Source organism: Arvicola amphibius, chromosome 17 (genome assembly GCF_903992535.2).
Source record: "Arvicola amphibius chromosome 17, mArvAmp1.2, whole genome shotgun sequence".
NCBI classification, from domain to species: Eukaryota; Metazoa; Chordata; class Mammalia; order Rodentia; family Cricetidae; genus Arvicola; species Arvicola amphibius.
In genome coordinates this window covers 1,627,132-1,642,083 of record NC_052063.2, presented here as the reverse complement: position 1 = coordinate 1,642,083, position 14,952 = coordinate 1,627,132, and the positions used below count along the sequence as shown (strand labels likewise).

At 45.4% G+C, this 14,952-nt stretch overlaps 1 protein-coding gene across 3 annotated transcripts in view; it reads left to right on the top strand.

Moving 5' to 3' along the window:
* The window catches only part of Ric8b (RIC8 guanine nucleotide exchange factor B), a 95,675-nt gene extending 81,923 nt beyond the window's left edge, over positions 1-13,752 (top strand). The window contains exons 7-9 of one of the 3 annotated variants that reach the window (XM_038314423.1): positions 179-298; positions 3,153-3,236; positions 12,512-12,638. In XM_038314423.1, the coding sequence (XP_038170351.1) occupies positions 179-298; positions 3,153-3,192 (160 nt within the window). In that variant the 3' untranslated portion in view covers positions 3,193-3,236; positions 12,512-12,638. Of the gene's footprint in view, positions 1-178; positions 299-3,152; positions 3,237-12,511 lie in introns of all 3 variants that reach the window. The other 2 variants (XM_038314424.1, XM_038314425.1) reach the window with 2 other exon arrangements.
* Positions 13,753-14,952: the final 1,200 nt, after the last annotated feature.

Below are 14,952 nucleotides of genomic sequence, written 5' to 3'. Positions count from 1 at the left end.
ATAACAATAATAATAATAAAACATTCCTATAGCAATTCTATACAATAAAATTATTATTGAAATTATTGCCAATTTTTGGCTATTATACTCTTTCTTATATAACTTAAAATTTGGACCAGAAAAGTATAGAAAGAGCATAATTCTAAAACATACAGATAACTTCTTTTTCTTTTTGTAGCATTAATCTAATCACTGGTCATTTAGAGGAACCAATGCCAAACCCTATAGATGACATGACAGAAGAACAAAAAGAATATGAAGCCATGAAACTTGTCAACATGCTTGATAAACTTTCCAGGTATTGTATTCCCATCCGTTTTCTGCTTGGTTTCTAAGAATGTACTAGTTCTTTGTCTCTCTCACTGAGAGTCACCATAGAATCCATGTCTACTGAACAGGGAGGCCAGGCAGCAACAGTACTTAGGTGGCTTCTCTCCGCGTGCTGCTTCTGGGTGTGTGTCGGTGAATCACGGCAACACTCGGTGCTGAGCAGGAGCGAGGTGGCTCTCACATTAACTGACTAACCCCGTCTTCAAAAGGATGCTTTGAGTTAGGGCGGTGGTTCTGCTGCTGCTTTTATTTTTGTTTCAGTCGGTTTGGATTCTGTTTGAAACCACGGTGCGCTTTTCTCCTTTCCTTTTCGATGTGCAAGTTTGCATTATCGCTTTTTGAGTTGCTGCTGAAACCAAGGATTCTAAAATGCCTTATCCTCTTCAGGAAGAAGTGAAAAGAAAGAGCTCAGATAAAGGACTTTTTTTTTTTAAAGCAGGCACTTTTACTAATTAGGGGTTCCAAAAACAACCAGCCCTCCCCTCTTGCTTCACACCTCCTTCCTTTCCAAAATAACTAGTTTTGTAGATAATTAAATAAAGATATGCTAATCAACAACTAGCTCTTCTGGAGGAGTTACTAGAGGCTGATTCCTGAAGGCTTGGATGGGTTGCCTTATTTTTCCAGTCATTATTAAGCCACTGTCTTCCTGTAAGTCATCTTGAGTGAGTGTTTCTTTTTGTTGGTGACAGCCACCATGTAAAGGTACATCTTTTCTGTTCATTTCATTTTTCACATAACCATAAAGGCTGCTATTCATCCATTAAGATAAATAACAGTTGGAGTAGAACAGCCAGAGACTGAAAGTGGGAAGGGAAGGGGCTAACAGGGAAAGCAGAGGTTACATTGTAGCCAGAGGCTTGGCTGAATGAGAAGTGGACGACTGTGGCTTGACAGGATTACAGCAGACAGGGCTGTTGTTGGCACTCTGTGGTGGGTAACAGTGGCGATGTGTCTACAAAGGGCTGTAGAGCTTGGTGATTGCCGGCTGCTCCTAAGGTTTTGTCCGTTCCCAGCATTTGGCCGTTTTCAAATTCCATTCTCCATAACATTTTATACAGTTCTTTCCCAGAAGGAGTTAGTAATAATCATGGAGACTGTTCCTGGATCAGAATAACAAGCTCTATGTGAATATATAAGAATAAGATCTGGTAGCTGGGGAAAGGGTTCAGTCCCCAGCACCCTCCCCTCCTAAAAAAGAATATATGTAAAAATGAGTTGTCTGTGTCTGACAGCTTCCAGGTGGGTCTGCTGTAGCTGATGAAGCATGATGGTGTAAGTAAATTAGAACAAAATCAGTAGATCCGTCTGGGGGAAGCCAGAAAGGAAATTGTTAGCAAGGCCCTGAGTGGAGCATGTTAGTGGTTTAGCTCAGCAGGTCACTCAAGTAGTTACATTTCCTATTGTGGTGATGGGCATTTCCTGCAGTTAACACAGTTACTATAGTTGGTCCATTCAACCTGCATGAGGAAACGCCCAAGATAATGTAATCTGGATATTTGGCTTATTCATAGATAATCAGTTTTATAAAGTACACTACTAATTCACATAAATCAATTCTCTTTTTAATCCCAGGGGTATCTACATATTTTGTATATAGTTTAGAAGCTACTAAATAAGTAAACACATAAACGTTAATTCTGAAATGCCCTACTTGATTTAAACTACGTCTCCAAGAAGACATTGACCGAGAAGCACCCAGCAGGTGCCTGGCTCTAGCTGAAGGTGGCTCTTATGCTTGCTTGTACAGAACAGAGCTAGGATGTCGTGTGTTGGCTTTGATGGAACCTATTTTGCCATTGAAGTTGAAGCAAAAGTAAATTTGAGCATAGTCGTGTTGACTTTTTGCATGACGTACGGTGGGTTTTACATTGTCTGCCTGTGTGTGCGCTTTCTAACATTTGCTCACTAATGACAGTGACATCTGTATAAAGTCAGCCGTAGGCATTCCAGAGCAAGAATGCACAGACGGAACCATTCCTTCATGTGTCTTTCGTGTTTGTTGTGCTGTATTACTCATTAGTCTTAAGCTTCATCTCTCTTTTTACTTTTTCTTATTTTTGGTAAAATAAGAAAAAATAAGATGCCATACAGCTAAGTAGACTTAGGTTCAGTACTAAGCAGCTCCCATGGGCAGAGCACTGAGCCAGGCGGCGAGTGAGACAGTTTCTGCTTTTGGAAAACTCATACTGTAGTGGGAGAAACAGGTGTATAATTTATCTCAGAAATAAAAGGAGAAATTGTGGCAAAAGCTATGTGTTGACCTGTATGCCCCAAGGAAAAGAAGCAGTTTGTTGTGTCTGAGATTCAGGGAGCCTCTCCCAGGGAACGGAAGTGACAGTGGGCTGGTCATGGAGTTGAAGAAGTGCTCTAGAGAGAAACGGCCATTGACTGTAGGGAGAGAGACTTAGTCCTTCCAAGTCTTTAGACTTCGCTTACTGCATCTTTCTTCCAAGAAGCTCAGGTGGCATGTTAACCTCACTGACCGGTGGGAAATGCAAGGACACAGAAATGCCCGAAGCATCTCTAAGCGGATGACCGCTGACAGCCCATTTTCTTTAGGCAGTTTGTCACACACTCACCCATGTGTGCTCTTCAGCTTGAAAATAGAGTGAGACTAGGAACTTCATTTTCCAGAACTCAAGGCCTTTGCTCTGTCCACTGTGTTGCTGTATCTGTGTTACAGTGTTTGCCAGAACACTTCTCAGCATCCTCTCTGCAGTTTCTCCTGCCCAAGAAAAAAAGGCGTGTGAGTTGAGGCTAGGATTGGAGGTGACGTGGCCGAGGCATGGACACTAGACACTTCCTTTTTTCATCCATAGGAGAGCAGATGTGAAGGACCTGCACCAGGATGGTGGTTAGCAACAGTGGCCCGTGCCAAAGCACTTTCCAAAGTGATGACTAAGGTTGGTCATGCCACATACTATTCCTGAGCTTGGTGTAGGGTGCAGACTCTACTGTCAAAAGTGTAAAACCACTACTGTGAAACTTCGAGGTCACCTGTCCATCTAACCTTCCCGCTAGACATAGCCCTAAGGAGCGCATGTCCTCAGCATCCTCAGCAGCTAGGATTCGAAATTAGAATGTTCTTCCTGAGTATGGGCGGAGTAACTCTCAGTGATGTCAGATCGTGTTGGTGTTAGATGGGTCTAGTCCTTATGTAGGGGTGGCAGGGCATCTGGAGGTTTTCAGAGCTAGGAAATCACCTGGACCATGTAAGCCCTGCCCTATAGAGCTAACTCAGTGCCTTTTGCCCTGTGGTTTCCCCAGTGTGCAGGGATGGAAAGGACCGACCTCCAGGTATGAAGTCTGGTTTGGTTTTGTTCATTTTGTTTTTTCATCTATAGAATAACCTGCAGGATTCAAGGCTTCAAAGTGTAATTGTCAGGTCCATTTCTTAGCCAAACTTCATTAAACTAAAGAAATATCAAAGAAATGTGGACCATGGCTGGCTAATTTAAGTTAGTGATATGAATTTCTTTAATCTAGAATAAGTATATTTAATAATCAAGCCTGAGGTATAAGATTACAGAAAACATATGATGTTTATAACTTGCCTGCCTCTCCGCCTCCTTTCTCCTCCTCAGACTTTGAAAGCAAAAATAAGCGCCTGCTCCCAAGCAGGAAGCTGGAGTGCAGTGTAGGTAGGAAGTCCAGTGCCTGACGCAGCTCCCCGCACCGAGCAGCAGCGCATACACTGTGGGCCAAGGGCAGGGACACTTTCATCACAGCTCTGCTTCCTCTCATCCCCTTTTATTTCCTTAACCGACACCGGGTGGACTGATCTTATCCTCCATTCTCACTACAGCTCTGTTTACCAAGGCACTTTGCCTGTTTGCTTACACAAAAACATTGATTGAAATTGCATGTAAATAAACAATACCTATTCTGCCACCACTTCCTTCTCCCATACATTCTCTGGCCACTATCCATGCTTCCAGTCCCACCCCCATTTTTGCTAGGCATATTGGTATGTGGGACATAGCTTTCTTAATTCTGGCATCAAAAGTATAAAGTTATGAGAGATTGATGGCTAAAAAGTAGCACACAACTTTTTTCCATAAATTCTATTGTTAAATTTACTAAAACTTGTAATTGCACATGTCTTTATGAGAAGCTAGTCTAGGATATGCCCTTCAGGTGCATTTCAGAAACACAGCCTGCCCTTTTAGGTAGTATGAGACCTGATGTGACACCAGAGTTCAAAGATCTTAAGATTTAGGCCAGGAGATCATTTGGATCTGCACTGTCATGACTGCTAAACCCTTGAAGTGTGGTTAATCCAAATCAGAATGTCCTCTGAAGACAAACAGGGAGTGGAAAGTGTCTCGTTGATTATTTAGTAGATTATGTGTTTAAAATGACCAATTTTTGTATGGGATTAAATTTCCTCACTTTGCTCGTCTGTGGCTGTTGGCCGTTGGCTACTGACATGCGGCCCCGTTCTCCATCATGACGGAGCCATGAAATCTCAATTAAGGGAGCTCGGCACTTTCAGCTGACAGGGCCTTACAAGAACGAGAGGACTCTTTTGAGAGGCTTAAGTCTGCTCCTCTTTAGGTTGGCTAGACACCAGAGCACGACATCATGTGCCCTTTGTATTCCTTACTGGAAGTCACTGAGTGCTTGGTTATAGCACAAGCTGAAATGGCCTTTGACAGTTAGCAAAACACAAAATAAAAATAGCCTCCTTCCTAGCTGCCTGCCTTTTAACGTTCAGATTTTCCTGATTGGAAAGATTATTATAATTTCCGTTTGTGCTGCTTCCTTCAGTGGAGTTTGCTGCCCTGCAGACCTCATTTAATTGTGTTAACTTAGACAACAGAGTAGAGAAGTTTTCTCACAATGTCACCGAGAAATAAGGATGTCATTATTTAAGGTAAACTAGCTATAGAGTGTTCTTTCAGCAGTGCCCCCACCTTACCCTCACCGCCCCTCACTGCGCTGACTAACATGGGTAGTGACGGCCTTAGACGCTTTGCATGCGGACTTCTAACAGAAACGAGAATAATAAACTAATTCAGTGCTTCAAAATGTAAACATCAAAACTATGTGTGCTCCCTGTTGTCATGAGACAATCCTGTGGTCTGAGTAGGATGGGAGGTATCGTTGAGGAGTGAGCCGTCACAGGTTATGGGCTGACTCAAGAGCAGCCGTAAGATGACCCCTCCAGAACACCTCAGTTGCAGAACTCCCAGATAGTATGCTGTTCTGAAAAGTTACCAACTACTCTCAGCAGTTTGTTGGTCTGATTATTTTTAAACAAATTTTAAATGAATGCAAAGCACCAAAGGCCAGTAGTGCGCAGGTCTGCTTTGACGGACCGCAGGCTGTAGTGGGAAGCACCAGGCACCCCAGTTTCCTACTCCACGTCAGGTGCTGCACCACTGGCTAGAGAACTGCTTTATGAGGGAAGCAGTGACAGTCCTGAGATCCCTGTTAGCACTGGGTGTTGGCACTCTTTTTAAAGAGAATGAGTATGGTATCCTAACAGATCCTTACCCACGCCATCACACTACTGAATCTTAACTTGAAAGTAGCTTCCCTGTGGGGATTTTTAGACAGTTCTCAGTCCCATTACAAAGTGGAAGGGTGTGGTGTTGTGAGCAATTCACTGTGTCCATTTATCTTGGGGTTGGCATACTTACATAGCATATTTTGCTTTTCCACTGGTGCCCCAACTTAGAACGTAATGACAAGGGCTGAGGGAAAGGTCTCAATTATTAAGATGCAATTGGAAGGCCTTTTTCTTGTGGTAAAGCCACCATTCCCATTGTTCCTTTTCTGTCAGTGTCCTGGTGAAAAAGCATTTGCACTCAGAAGCCATGGATAAAATGTAAAGCGTCAGTGTCTGCACGCGGAGCCCCCCTCCCCCCAGCATCACATGGTTCTGTGACTGTCACAGCAGGGCTGCCACAGAGCAAGAAGCCCAGGTCCCACGCACCCTCTGGGCTGGTGGGCTCCATCCTTGTAGGCATCCTACATTAATTAAAATACTTCATTTATATACTAATGCTTCATCCCATCTTCCAAAGGCCAGAAGGAATTAAATATGAAATGGCTAATTTAACATGTCAGGGCTCTTTTTCCAAGCCAACCTCACATTAAGAACAGGAATCCTTGTGCCAAAGTAATGGTTCCCAATTATCTTGTCTTGGGTTTTGTTATACATTGAACAGAAGTCAACAAAACAAGTATGTAACAGAACCTGGCTAACTAGCAGCAACCTCATTAGAGTAGAGAATTAATCAGGGGTGATTAAAGGACGCAGTGCTGCACAGGTTTCCCCTTTTCTAACCACAGAACAGAAGGATGGGAACTGCTGTGCAGGACTCATTAGCGGGAGGAGAGTGGTCTCTATGCTGTTTATCAGAGCAGACGGTGTTTGCATGATTGTCGTTTCCTTACAGACCCTGTCACTAATTCCATGTGTCAGTCCTGCCCTGTAGTGCACAGAGCAGACGAGAAAGAAGAGCCCTTGAAAACAAGGGAATGATTTTTGAGTCGTTATCAAGCTAAGTGGCAAGCGGGAAGCTGAAACTCGTATAGGTAAATTTGAAGGGACTCTTGGGAGACCTGCAAGTGGGAACAAGGATGTGTTTTTACCAACTGCTTGATTGTGTCCCTGCTTTCACCAAGTGCACTTGAGCCGAATGCTTTGTTTATATTGCACAGAACATACGCTGTGGACAAGAGTAGTGTCTCGCTTCCAGGTCAAGTAAGGTGTTCTGTAACATGCACCGTGCAATTGGGCATGCTGTTGTCCAAGCCCCAGCGCTGCACCGTGACCCTGAAGCCCTAACACACTGTGACCATCTCCTATCACAGAGTACTGTCCCAACAGGAAGATGTTAAAATACATACGTAAAAATATAAAGAACAGAAAAATTTAAATATGTTTAAATCCCATAAGTCCCCATCCCTTTTTGGTTTCCATTGGCAGTCCCAAAGGTTAGGCTGGGGCAAAGTAGGGTTTCTTTCCTTGGACGTACTTTATCTGTGTCCTCTTGCCTGGCCACACCCTTACAGACTATGGTTCCTTATCGTTTAGTAAGATCAAATTTCTAAATGATGTTTCGTTCCAGTTGAACATTCTTGGAGGCTTATCTCTTCCCTGGCCAGATGCCTGATCAGATGAGAAGCCCGCCATGATACTGTCCCAGTGCCTAGAATGGGCTCTTTATCCAGTAGACACCACTGTACTTTTTGGTGATAACGGGGGCAGTCGTAACTGTGTTAAGGCCTGTGTGTAGCATTGAAGGTAAGTGTGAAGCAGTTGTTGTATGTGAATATCTTATTACCGATACACATTTCAACCATGATGCTTATTAGACACTCGGCTATCGTGTTTTAGAGAGGACCAGTAGTTACTCATCAAAGGGCCAGTGAGGGCCATGATGCGGTCTGGATCCCGTGTGAGGTGCCGGCCATTGCTTCAGCAGTCGTCCCTCCCTGGCGGGCTGAGGTCTGTGTCCCTGACCGTTGGGGTGAGAATCCCTTGATTAAGAGAAAGGCCTAGGATGGTGATTTTTGAGTATTTTAAAACCCCAGGAGCTTTGTATGTGATTTGAAATTTATTAGCCTGATACTTATTTTTAAAATCAGTATAGAATAGTGTGGATCATCTTGTCCACCCCTCATTTTATAGCTCAGGGTCTTGTGACAGATCAGCAAACTATAACGAGGCTAGAGTCTCGGACTCCTCGGTCTCACACGTAGGCTGAGTCCACACCAGGTAGTGGTGGACAGCAAGGATGCCTGACCTGTGCTGGTGCCGACGCATCAAGGAAGCTATCACAGCTGGCAGGAATGCTTCCTGGCATGTGGTCCTCTGCCGTTCTCCACTTATGCCATGGCCCATGTACTACATACATCCTTGCAGGAAACACTCACCAAGCACCTACTGTGTGCTCTGTCCTAGACCAGATACATGAAAACCACAGCCCGAGAAGACATGGACTCTGCCTTCAAGTTGAGAGCAGCAAACCTTTGCAGGGTCTCCTATGGATTAGGAATCCTTTCCTGATTCTGTAAATCTTGATGAAAACAAATCTGCTTACAGATTTAACCTGTCTTGTTCGTGACTTAGTTGTGAAAAGACCAGCCACATGTAGCTTACAGGTTTTTAACTGAAGCTGTGCTCTGTAAGGCCCTTTGCCAGAACGCAGGATATTAAAACTGACTAAATAAAGCATAGAACAGTTTAATATAGCAGTATTGTTTGCAGCCTTCAAACTTCACAGTAATGATTATTGTGTTGACTACTCAGTCCAGTTTCAGCCTTGGAGCCCAGGTCTCTAGCCCCTCTTTCCTGCCTCAATGCTTTTGAGCTTTCGTTCTTTTCCTCAGCCGCGCCAGCCTGCTTGCCAGTCCCACACATGACTAACTCTCGCTTGTGTGCCTTTGCTTGACTAATTCTGCTTCCGGGATGCCTTTCTTCTGTGATGCGTGTCTTCACTGCCGTTACGGTGTGGCCTCCAGTCTGCCTCCTGCAAAGAGCCTGTAGTGACCTGTCCCCCGTCCTTCCATGTCCTCTGTGTGCATCGCCAGGTGACAGTGGAGGGACGCTGCCGTGCGTCCTCTGTCCTTACCTTACTGACCTGGGCACAGACAGACCTCAGGAACTAAGATAACCCATATCCACCAGGCCATGAGCAGTGTCTAGGGCAGAGATTTTGTTTGGTGTATGTAGGTTGCTGTGCTAGCTTCAGGATAGAGAAGAACAGAAAAGTTAGACGCGAGAATGAGAAGCAATCCAGGTCCACGGGTAAAGCAGTCTCAAGCTAGTAAGTGATCCATTGATGCTCCCAGGACAAGAAATCTTGCTATTGAACACATTCCACACATAGCAGGACTGTGCTGGTGAGCTGGAAGGCTCAGAAGGAAGGCTCTGCCTGTCAGTCATCCTAGCTTGTTGATCTGCTGTTCTGTGATCCTTTTGGTATTGTTTAATGTGTGTGCGTATTCTCTTCCACACTGACTGAAGCTTGAGGACAGGGATCATGTCTGTTATTTACTTCTGTGTATTCTTCCCCCACCACCCCCTCACACTATTTTATCAGGAAGGGGAAGCCTTCTCTGTAAACTAGAGTAAAGCTTGTGGGTTCTGATTCCATCCCAGCCGTTACACTGCACACTTTCTATGTGTGGTCTGTGTGTTCATGATCGCTTAGTGAGGTGTTTCTGATCCATTCTACTGAGAGTGAAATCCAAGTTTAGAGTTTTCAAGGTCTTTCAGGTAATGAGCTGTAGATCTAGAATTAAAAACCAGGTCTGGCTTTAGAACCTGTATATGCTTTTCACTCCCCAGAGTAAATCCTTGAGTCCTCTCCAGGCCCCAGAACTCTTTGATCTGTACTGGTGCGGTTGTTGCTACCACTGCGGTGCTGGGACTTCATGTCATCACTGGGAAGTAGGCAGAGCTAGAGTTACCATGACCCCATCTCACAGATGGGGGAACTAAGACTCAGACTTGCCAAGATCTCACAGCTGGTAAGTGGAAGAGTCCAGGCCTTAGACTTGCTAACTCTTCCCACACATCACAGTGCTGTCTTCATTTATTTGCATGAATGCATGGCTGTGGCCAAGGTGCACTGAAGCCTTTCCTACAGAAATGTCAGGAGACAGACATTGCATGGAGCCGTGTGGAAGGTGATACAGGGCACCCCCAAATGCTTGAGAAGAGGTAACAAGTGAGAATTAAAAGATGGGTGCCCTTTGTTCTGTAAATTAACTCTTGTAAATTCTCCATAAAACTGTAAGATTCTGAGCTATTTCCAGTTGTAAAGTTGGACTAAAGAGTAGGAAGTCTCTGGGTAGTTCACACTGGCAGCTGGCCCCAGTACGGACCTGTTACTCTGGAAATGTAATTGCGTCAGTACTGCCAGTTCTGCTTCTGCCTTTCCCTACCATCCCCACGGCCTTCAGTTACCAACACCTTTAAACCTAGGTCATTTGGTTCTAAAGTTTTGTGTTTGGTTGGCATGTGTCCAGGCTCTTGTTTCCCAGATGTGAATTTTCTTAGCCTTCAGTGTGCTGTTCTCAGCAAGGTGTCCCCTTCACATCAGTGTTAGGACTCAGTGTCACACAGTTCCTCATCACAGTCAGAACTAGAAAAACGTGTTCTCAATCGTGCTAGGTCACAGCAGGACGCGAGCGTTGCTGGTGGCTCGCCACTGGCGTGTCTGTCTGTTTGCCACAAAGGCAAGTCAAGCTCCTTGTGTCCTGAAAAATAGCACCGGTCCACCGAATCTGCCTGTGTTCTGGCTCCTGTAGGGAGTGCCCTAGCACCTGCCTGGAACCATAGGGACACTTTACCACTCACTCACCTTCCCAGCCCCTTCCACACCTGAGGCGTGAGGCCGCTCCTTCCCACAGCCTCAGCCACAATCCGTCTCTTTCATTCTCCATACACCATTACCATGGCCTCCATCCTAGTGAGCCTACACAGCACTCCCAGAGGGTGTGAACCAGTGGACACTCCAGGATAAATGCTAAGCTCCTCCCTTTAGCCATGTTACCCTTCCCTCTCCCCTCACTTCCTTGAACCTCTACTCCCTAAACACTGGTTCCTTGTCCAGCCTTACAAGAGCACAAAGCAGCAAACGCAACTTAACACATTCACACAAGACAATGGGACCTCACAGTCTCCTTTGCCTGGCACAGGGTGGCTCTTCTGTGGTGACTTCTGCCTCCCTCGGGTAGTGTGGCCGTGCTTCTTCTCAGGAGCCACTGTTGCACCCCATCTGTTGCCCAGGTCATCTTGGGTCTGTTTTGTCCACTCGTCAAGGGCAGCCGCTGCTGCCTGTCTTCCTCGTCTGCCCAGCAGGTGGCAGTTCCTTTCACATGGTCACTGAGCAGTGAACTCCGCTGCTTTTCCATGCAGTTAGGGCAGCCAGCCGAGATGGGATTTACTGCAAAGAGCACAGGACTCTGTTTCAGGAGACCTGTCCCATGCCCAACTCTGCCACTGAGCGGCCTTGGGTAAGTCACTCCGTCTCCTTTCCAAAGGGGGTTGGACTAAATGATCTCTGAGGTTCCTTCCAACTTTTCAGCTTTATGGTTTTGATCCTGTTTCTTATAACACGCAGGAGCCTCAGTTAGCCAGCCAGCCACATTTCCCAGACTCCGGCCTCAGCAGTCACCCTCTGACCGAGCCAGGGCCATTGCGTAGGCTCCTGTTCCTTTAAACCAGTCCCCGGCTTCACGGTGCCATCCCATCCTGCAGCTTCCTCTCCACGGGAGGGACCTGTGTTGTCTGAAGGGAGAGGGAAGAAGTGTTTCTTTTTCCCTTCACACCAGAGCCCACCAGCATTACAGCAGCTGCGTCATATTCTCAGTGGTGCCCGTCTCCATGAGAAATAAGTTTTAAGCAGCTCCCGTGCCTTTGCCGCCCTCTTAAGTACACTACTAGCCTGTTGGGAGTGGAAGGCTTGGAGTTAGCAACTCAGTAGGTAGATTTGTCACGACCTCCATGTAATAATAAATACGGCCTATGAAGAGATTAAATAAATCTTTCCTGATGCTTTTTGATTGGCTTAATCAATAATTAACCATCTTAGATGAGGCTGTAACTTGTGGAGTGGATACAATTGGATTAGGTGAAGACAGTTGGGGAGCTTTGAAGAGATTAAAAATGGCTGTCAATCCCATAATTAAACTGCCACAAACAAAAGCAATGGTGTTTTAAATGAGAAAAAGGAAGGAAAACGTGGGGAAATTCAGCTGATTTGAAATGAATCCACAAGTATTCATTAAGTCAGAGATGGTGGGAACAAAACCAAATTTGACAAATTGATTCCATTAAATGAAACATGCGTTTAATTCTAAGTTGGGCAGGTGAAACTCTGGCAGCTTCAACTTCTCTAAAACAAATGAATCCACAAGAGGAAAAAAAAAGTTAATTATTCAAAACAGAAGAGACCTGCTCCTCGTCCCGAGCCCGTTTGGACCTTGACTTTTCATACTTTAATTGGCTTAGTGGGCTTGGCTGTGTGAATGAAGTCTTTCATCTCCCTCTTTCTTTCCATACCCTTTCATCTTTCTGTTACAGACACAGAGCTTGAGAGAAAATACTTTGGGTTTTAGAGACTTCTCTTTTTAAAAGGATGTGGCTCTGGGTGGGGGAGGGGTGTGTGTGATGCTGGTGAACACTTTTTTCTTTCTTTTATCTCTTTTCCAGAGAGGAGTTGCTTAAACCAATGGGACTGAAACCTGATGGGACAATAACACCTTTGGAGGAAGCTCTCAGCCAGTATTCCGTCATCGAGGAGACCAGCTCCGACACGGACTGAAGAGCACCGTCGCCCGCTCCACTCCCAATATGGCTTTTATCAGCATCTTCTCTCTGTAGCTCCAGGGGAATCTTCTTCTGTAAACATGTATGCCCTTGCTTTGGCTAGAAACACATTAGCTGGTTTACTCGTTGGGAACCCAGCATGTTTGAGAGGTGGTCCTGTGTTCTCTGCAACATCGAGGCGTCCACACAGAGCTGCAGTTAGGCAGAGGCGTGGGCTAGGAGCAGAAACGGCCATTCCATTCCATCAGGATGCAGTGTGGGCCTTCACTCTGCACAGCAGCTTGGTCCAGCCTGGCAGTCCTGTTGCCGGGATTCCTAGCTGAAGACTCCACCGTGTCCTCCCACCCACTCATGTAAACCGCCCCTTCTGAGTCTCTCCAGAACCCGAGGCACACGAGCGCCTGTGGAGCTAGTACCAAGGGCTGAGGCAGGGGACTCCTTGGTGACCCAGCCCCACACTTTCTTTCAGTTTTGTATACACGTGGAAACATACGCACAGAGCCCCGGACTTACAAACCTACTACACTCTAACGTTTGTATGTCTCAGCTAAAACTTCAGAATACAGCTCTCCCTCTGAGGAGCTAGAAATAACGGCTTCGTTCCAGGCAGCTACATGTGCCTATTTATTCCTCATGTTTCTGAACACTACACGTACCGTAGGGCTGGGCCACCGTCTGCACTGTGCCAAGTGCACACATCCTCCAGGCTCCCCGAGCAGTGGGGGTAGGGAGCCAACAGCACCATTTGTACATAAAGGTCATTCGTATGTCACGTTTTAAACAAGGGTCTCTGTGTATTTGTGTGTGTGTTCTTTCTACCATATGTGATCAGTTTAATGGTAACTTTATTTATTTAAAAAAGAAACACAAATAGTTACTATTAAGCTGATTAAGGCTGTTGATTTTTACTCTTAGAAATGGTCACATGAAGTAGACGCGCAATCATGTAGACAGCAGGCCAAGTTGATCAGTGGCTAAAGTTGAAAAGGGGTTGGTTTCCTTTCATATATGTGTGTGTGTGTAGGTGCACATACATGCATATATGCAACACACATAGATTATGTGCTTAACCACTGCCTTTTAAAACTTTAAATTAAATAAAACATTGGGGATGATTCAATTTAGCCATCTGTGTGTGTGTTTCTTTATGGATCCACGGGCTGGCGTGCCATTGCCCGGTTTATGTTTTAAAGTGTTTTTCCGTCTGTTACCTCACTTGTCAACACATACCCTCTTTAATGGGCAAAGCGTGCATAGTGCTAGTGAGCATGACTTTTATCTTAATTTCTGACAAAGCTGCACATTAAGATTGAATAGCAAAAGGCCTTTGAGCTGCCAGAGATGTCAGTTTCTTAAAATTTGCTCAGAGGGGAACCCTTAAAGAACATTGCATCACTAAGATTTGCGTTTATTTCTAACGTGTGATTGCTTGGACTTTAAAGCCCCCCCCCCACTCCCCTCACCCCAGCACACAGACACAAAGGCAGAAAGTTTACTAGACTTAAATAGGCACACTGAAAGCAAAGGAGGCCCGCTGAGGGTGGAAGGCCTGCAGGACCCACTCGTCACAGTTCAGATGGGGTCAGGTGCGTGCCGGGATGGGAGAGAAACCCACTGTCCAAGGCGGAGCAAACCTGGGACTCTACTTACCTAAAGAACACCTAAGTCCACTCAGAAAATACTTGTGGTGCTGTGGCCATAGACATATTTCCAAGTGACCCGCTGAGCTGCTGCAGAAGAAGCCAATTCAGAATGCTGTGTAAGCGACCAGGGAACCAGGCCTCAGGGTTTCCACCCATAATCGTTGGGAAGAACTTGTGACCACGTCTTAGCCAATGGCGTATGAAGTTTTCATTTTATTTGCCAATTCATGATTTTAGCTTAAGTGGAAAAATCCAGAGCAAGGGAATTGAATTATTTTGTTATTTCATTCTGCAAATGCATTTTGAAAGTATTTTTATAATCTCTGGTTGGGGGCTGGAGAGATGGCTCAGCGGTTAAGAGCATTGCCTGCTCTTCCAAAGGTCCTGAGTTCAATTCCCAGCAACCACATGGTGGCTCACAACCATCTGTAATGAGATCTGGTGCCCTCTTCTGGCCTGCAGGCATACATACCGACAGAATATTGTATACATAAATAAATATTTATAATCTCTGGTTGGATAGCTTTTCCATGAGTGGCCGTGCCTGGTAGGGTGCCCCTCACTGGCCCTGCGCACTCAGCCACAGCTGTGCTCCTGGATGACCAGTGCATTCCTTTCCCTTTCCATCTCTCTGTACGGGGTACTACTTTTTCTACAGGATTAATTCTTAGAAAGAAGGGG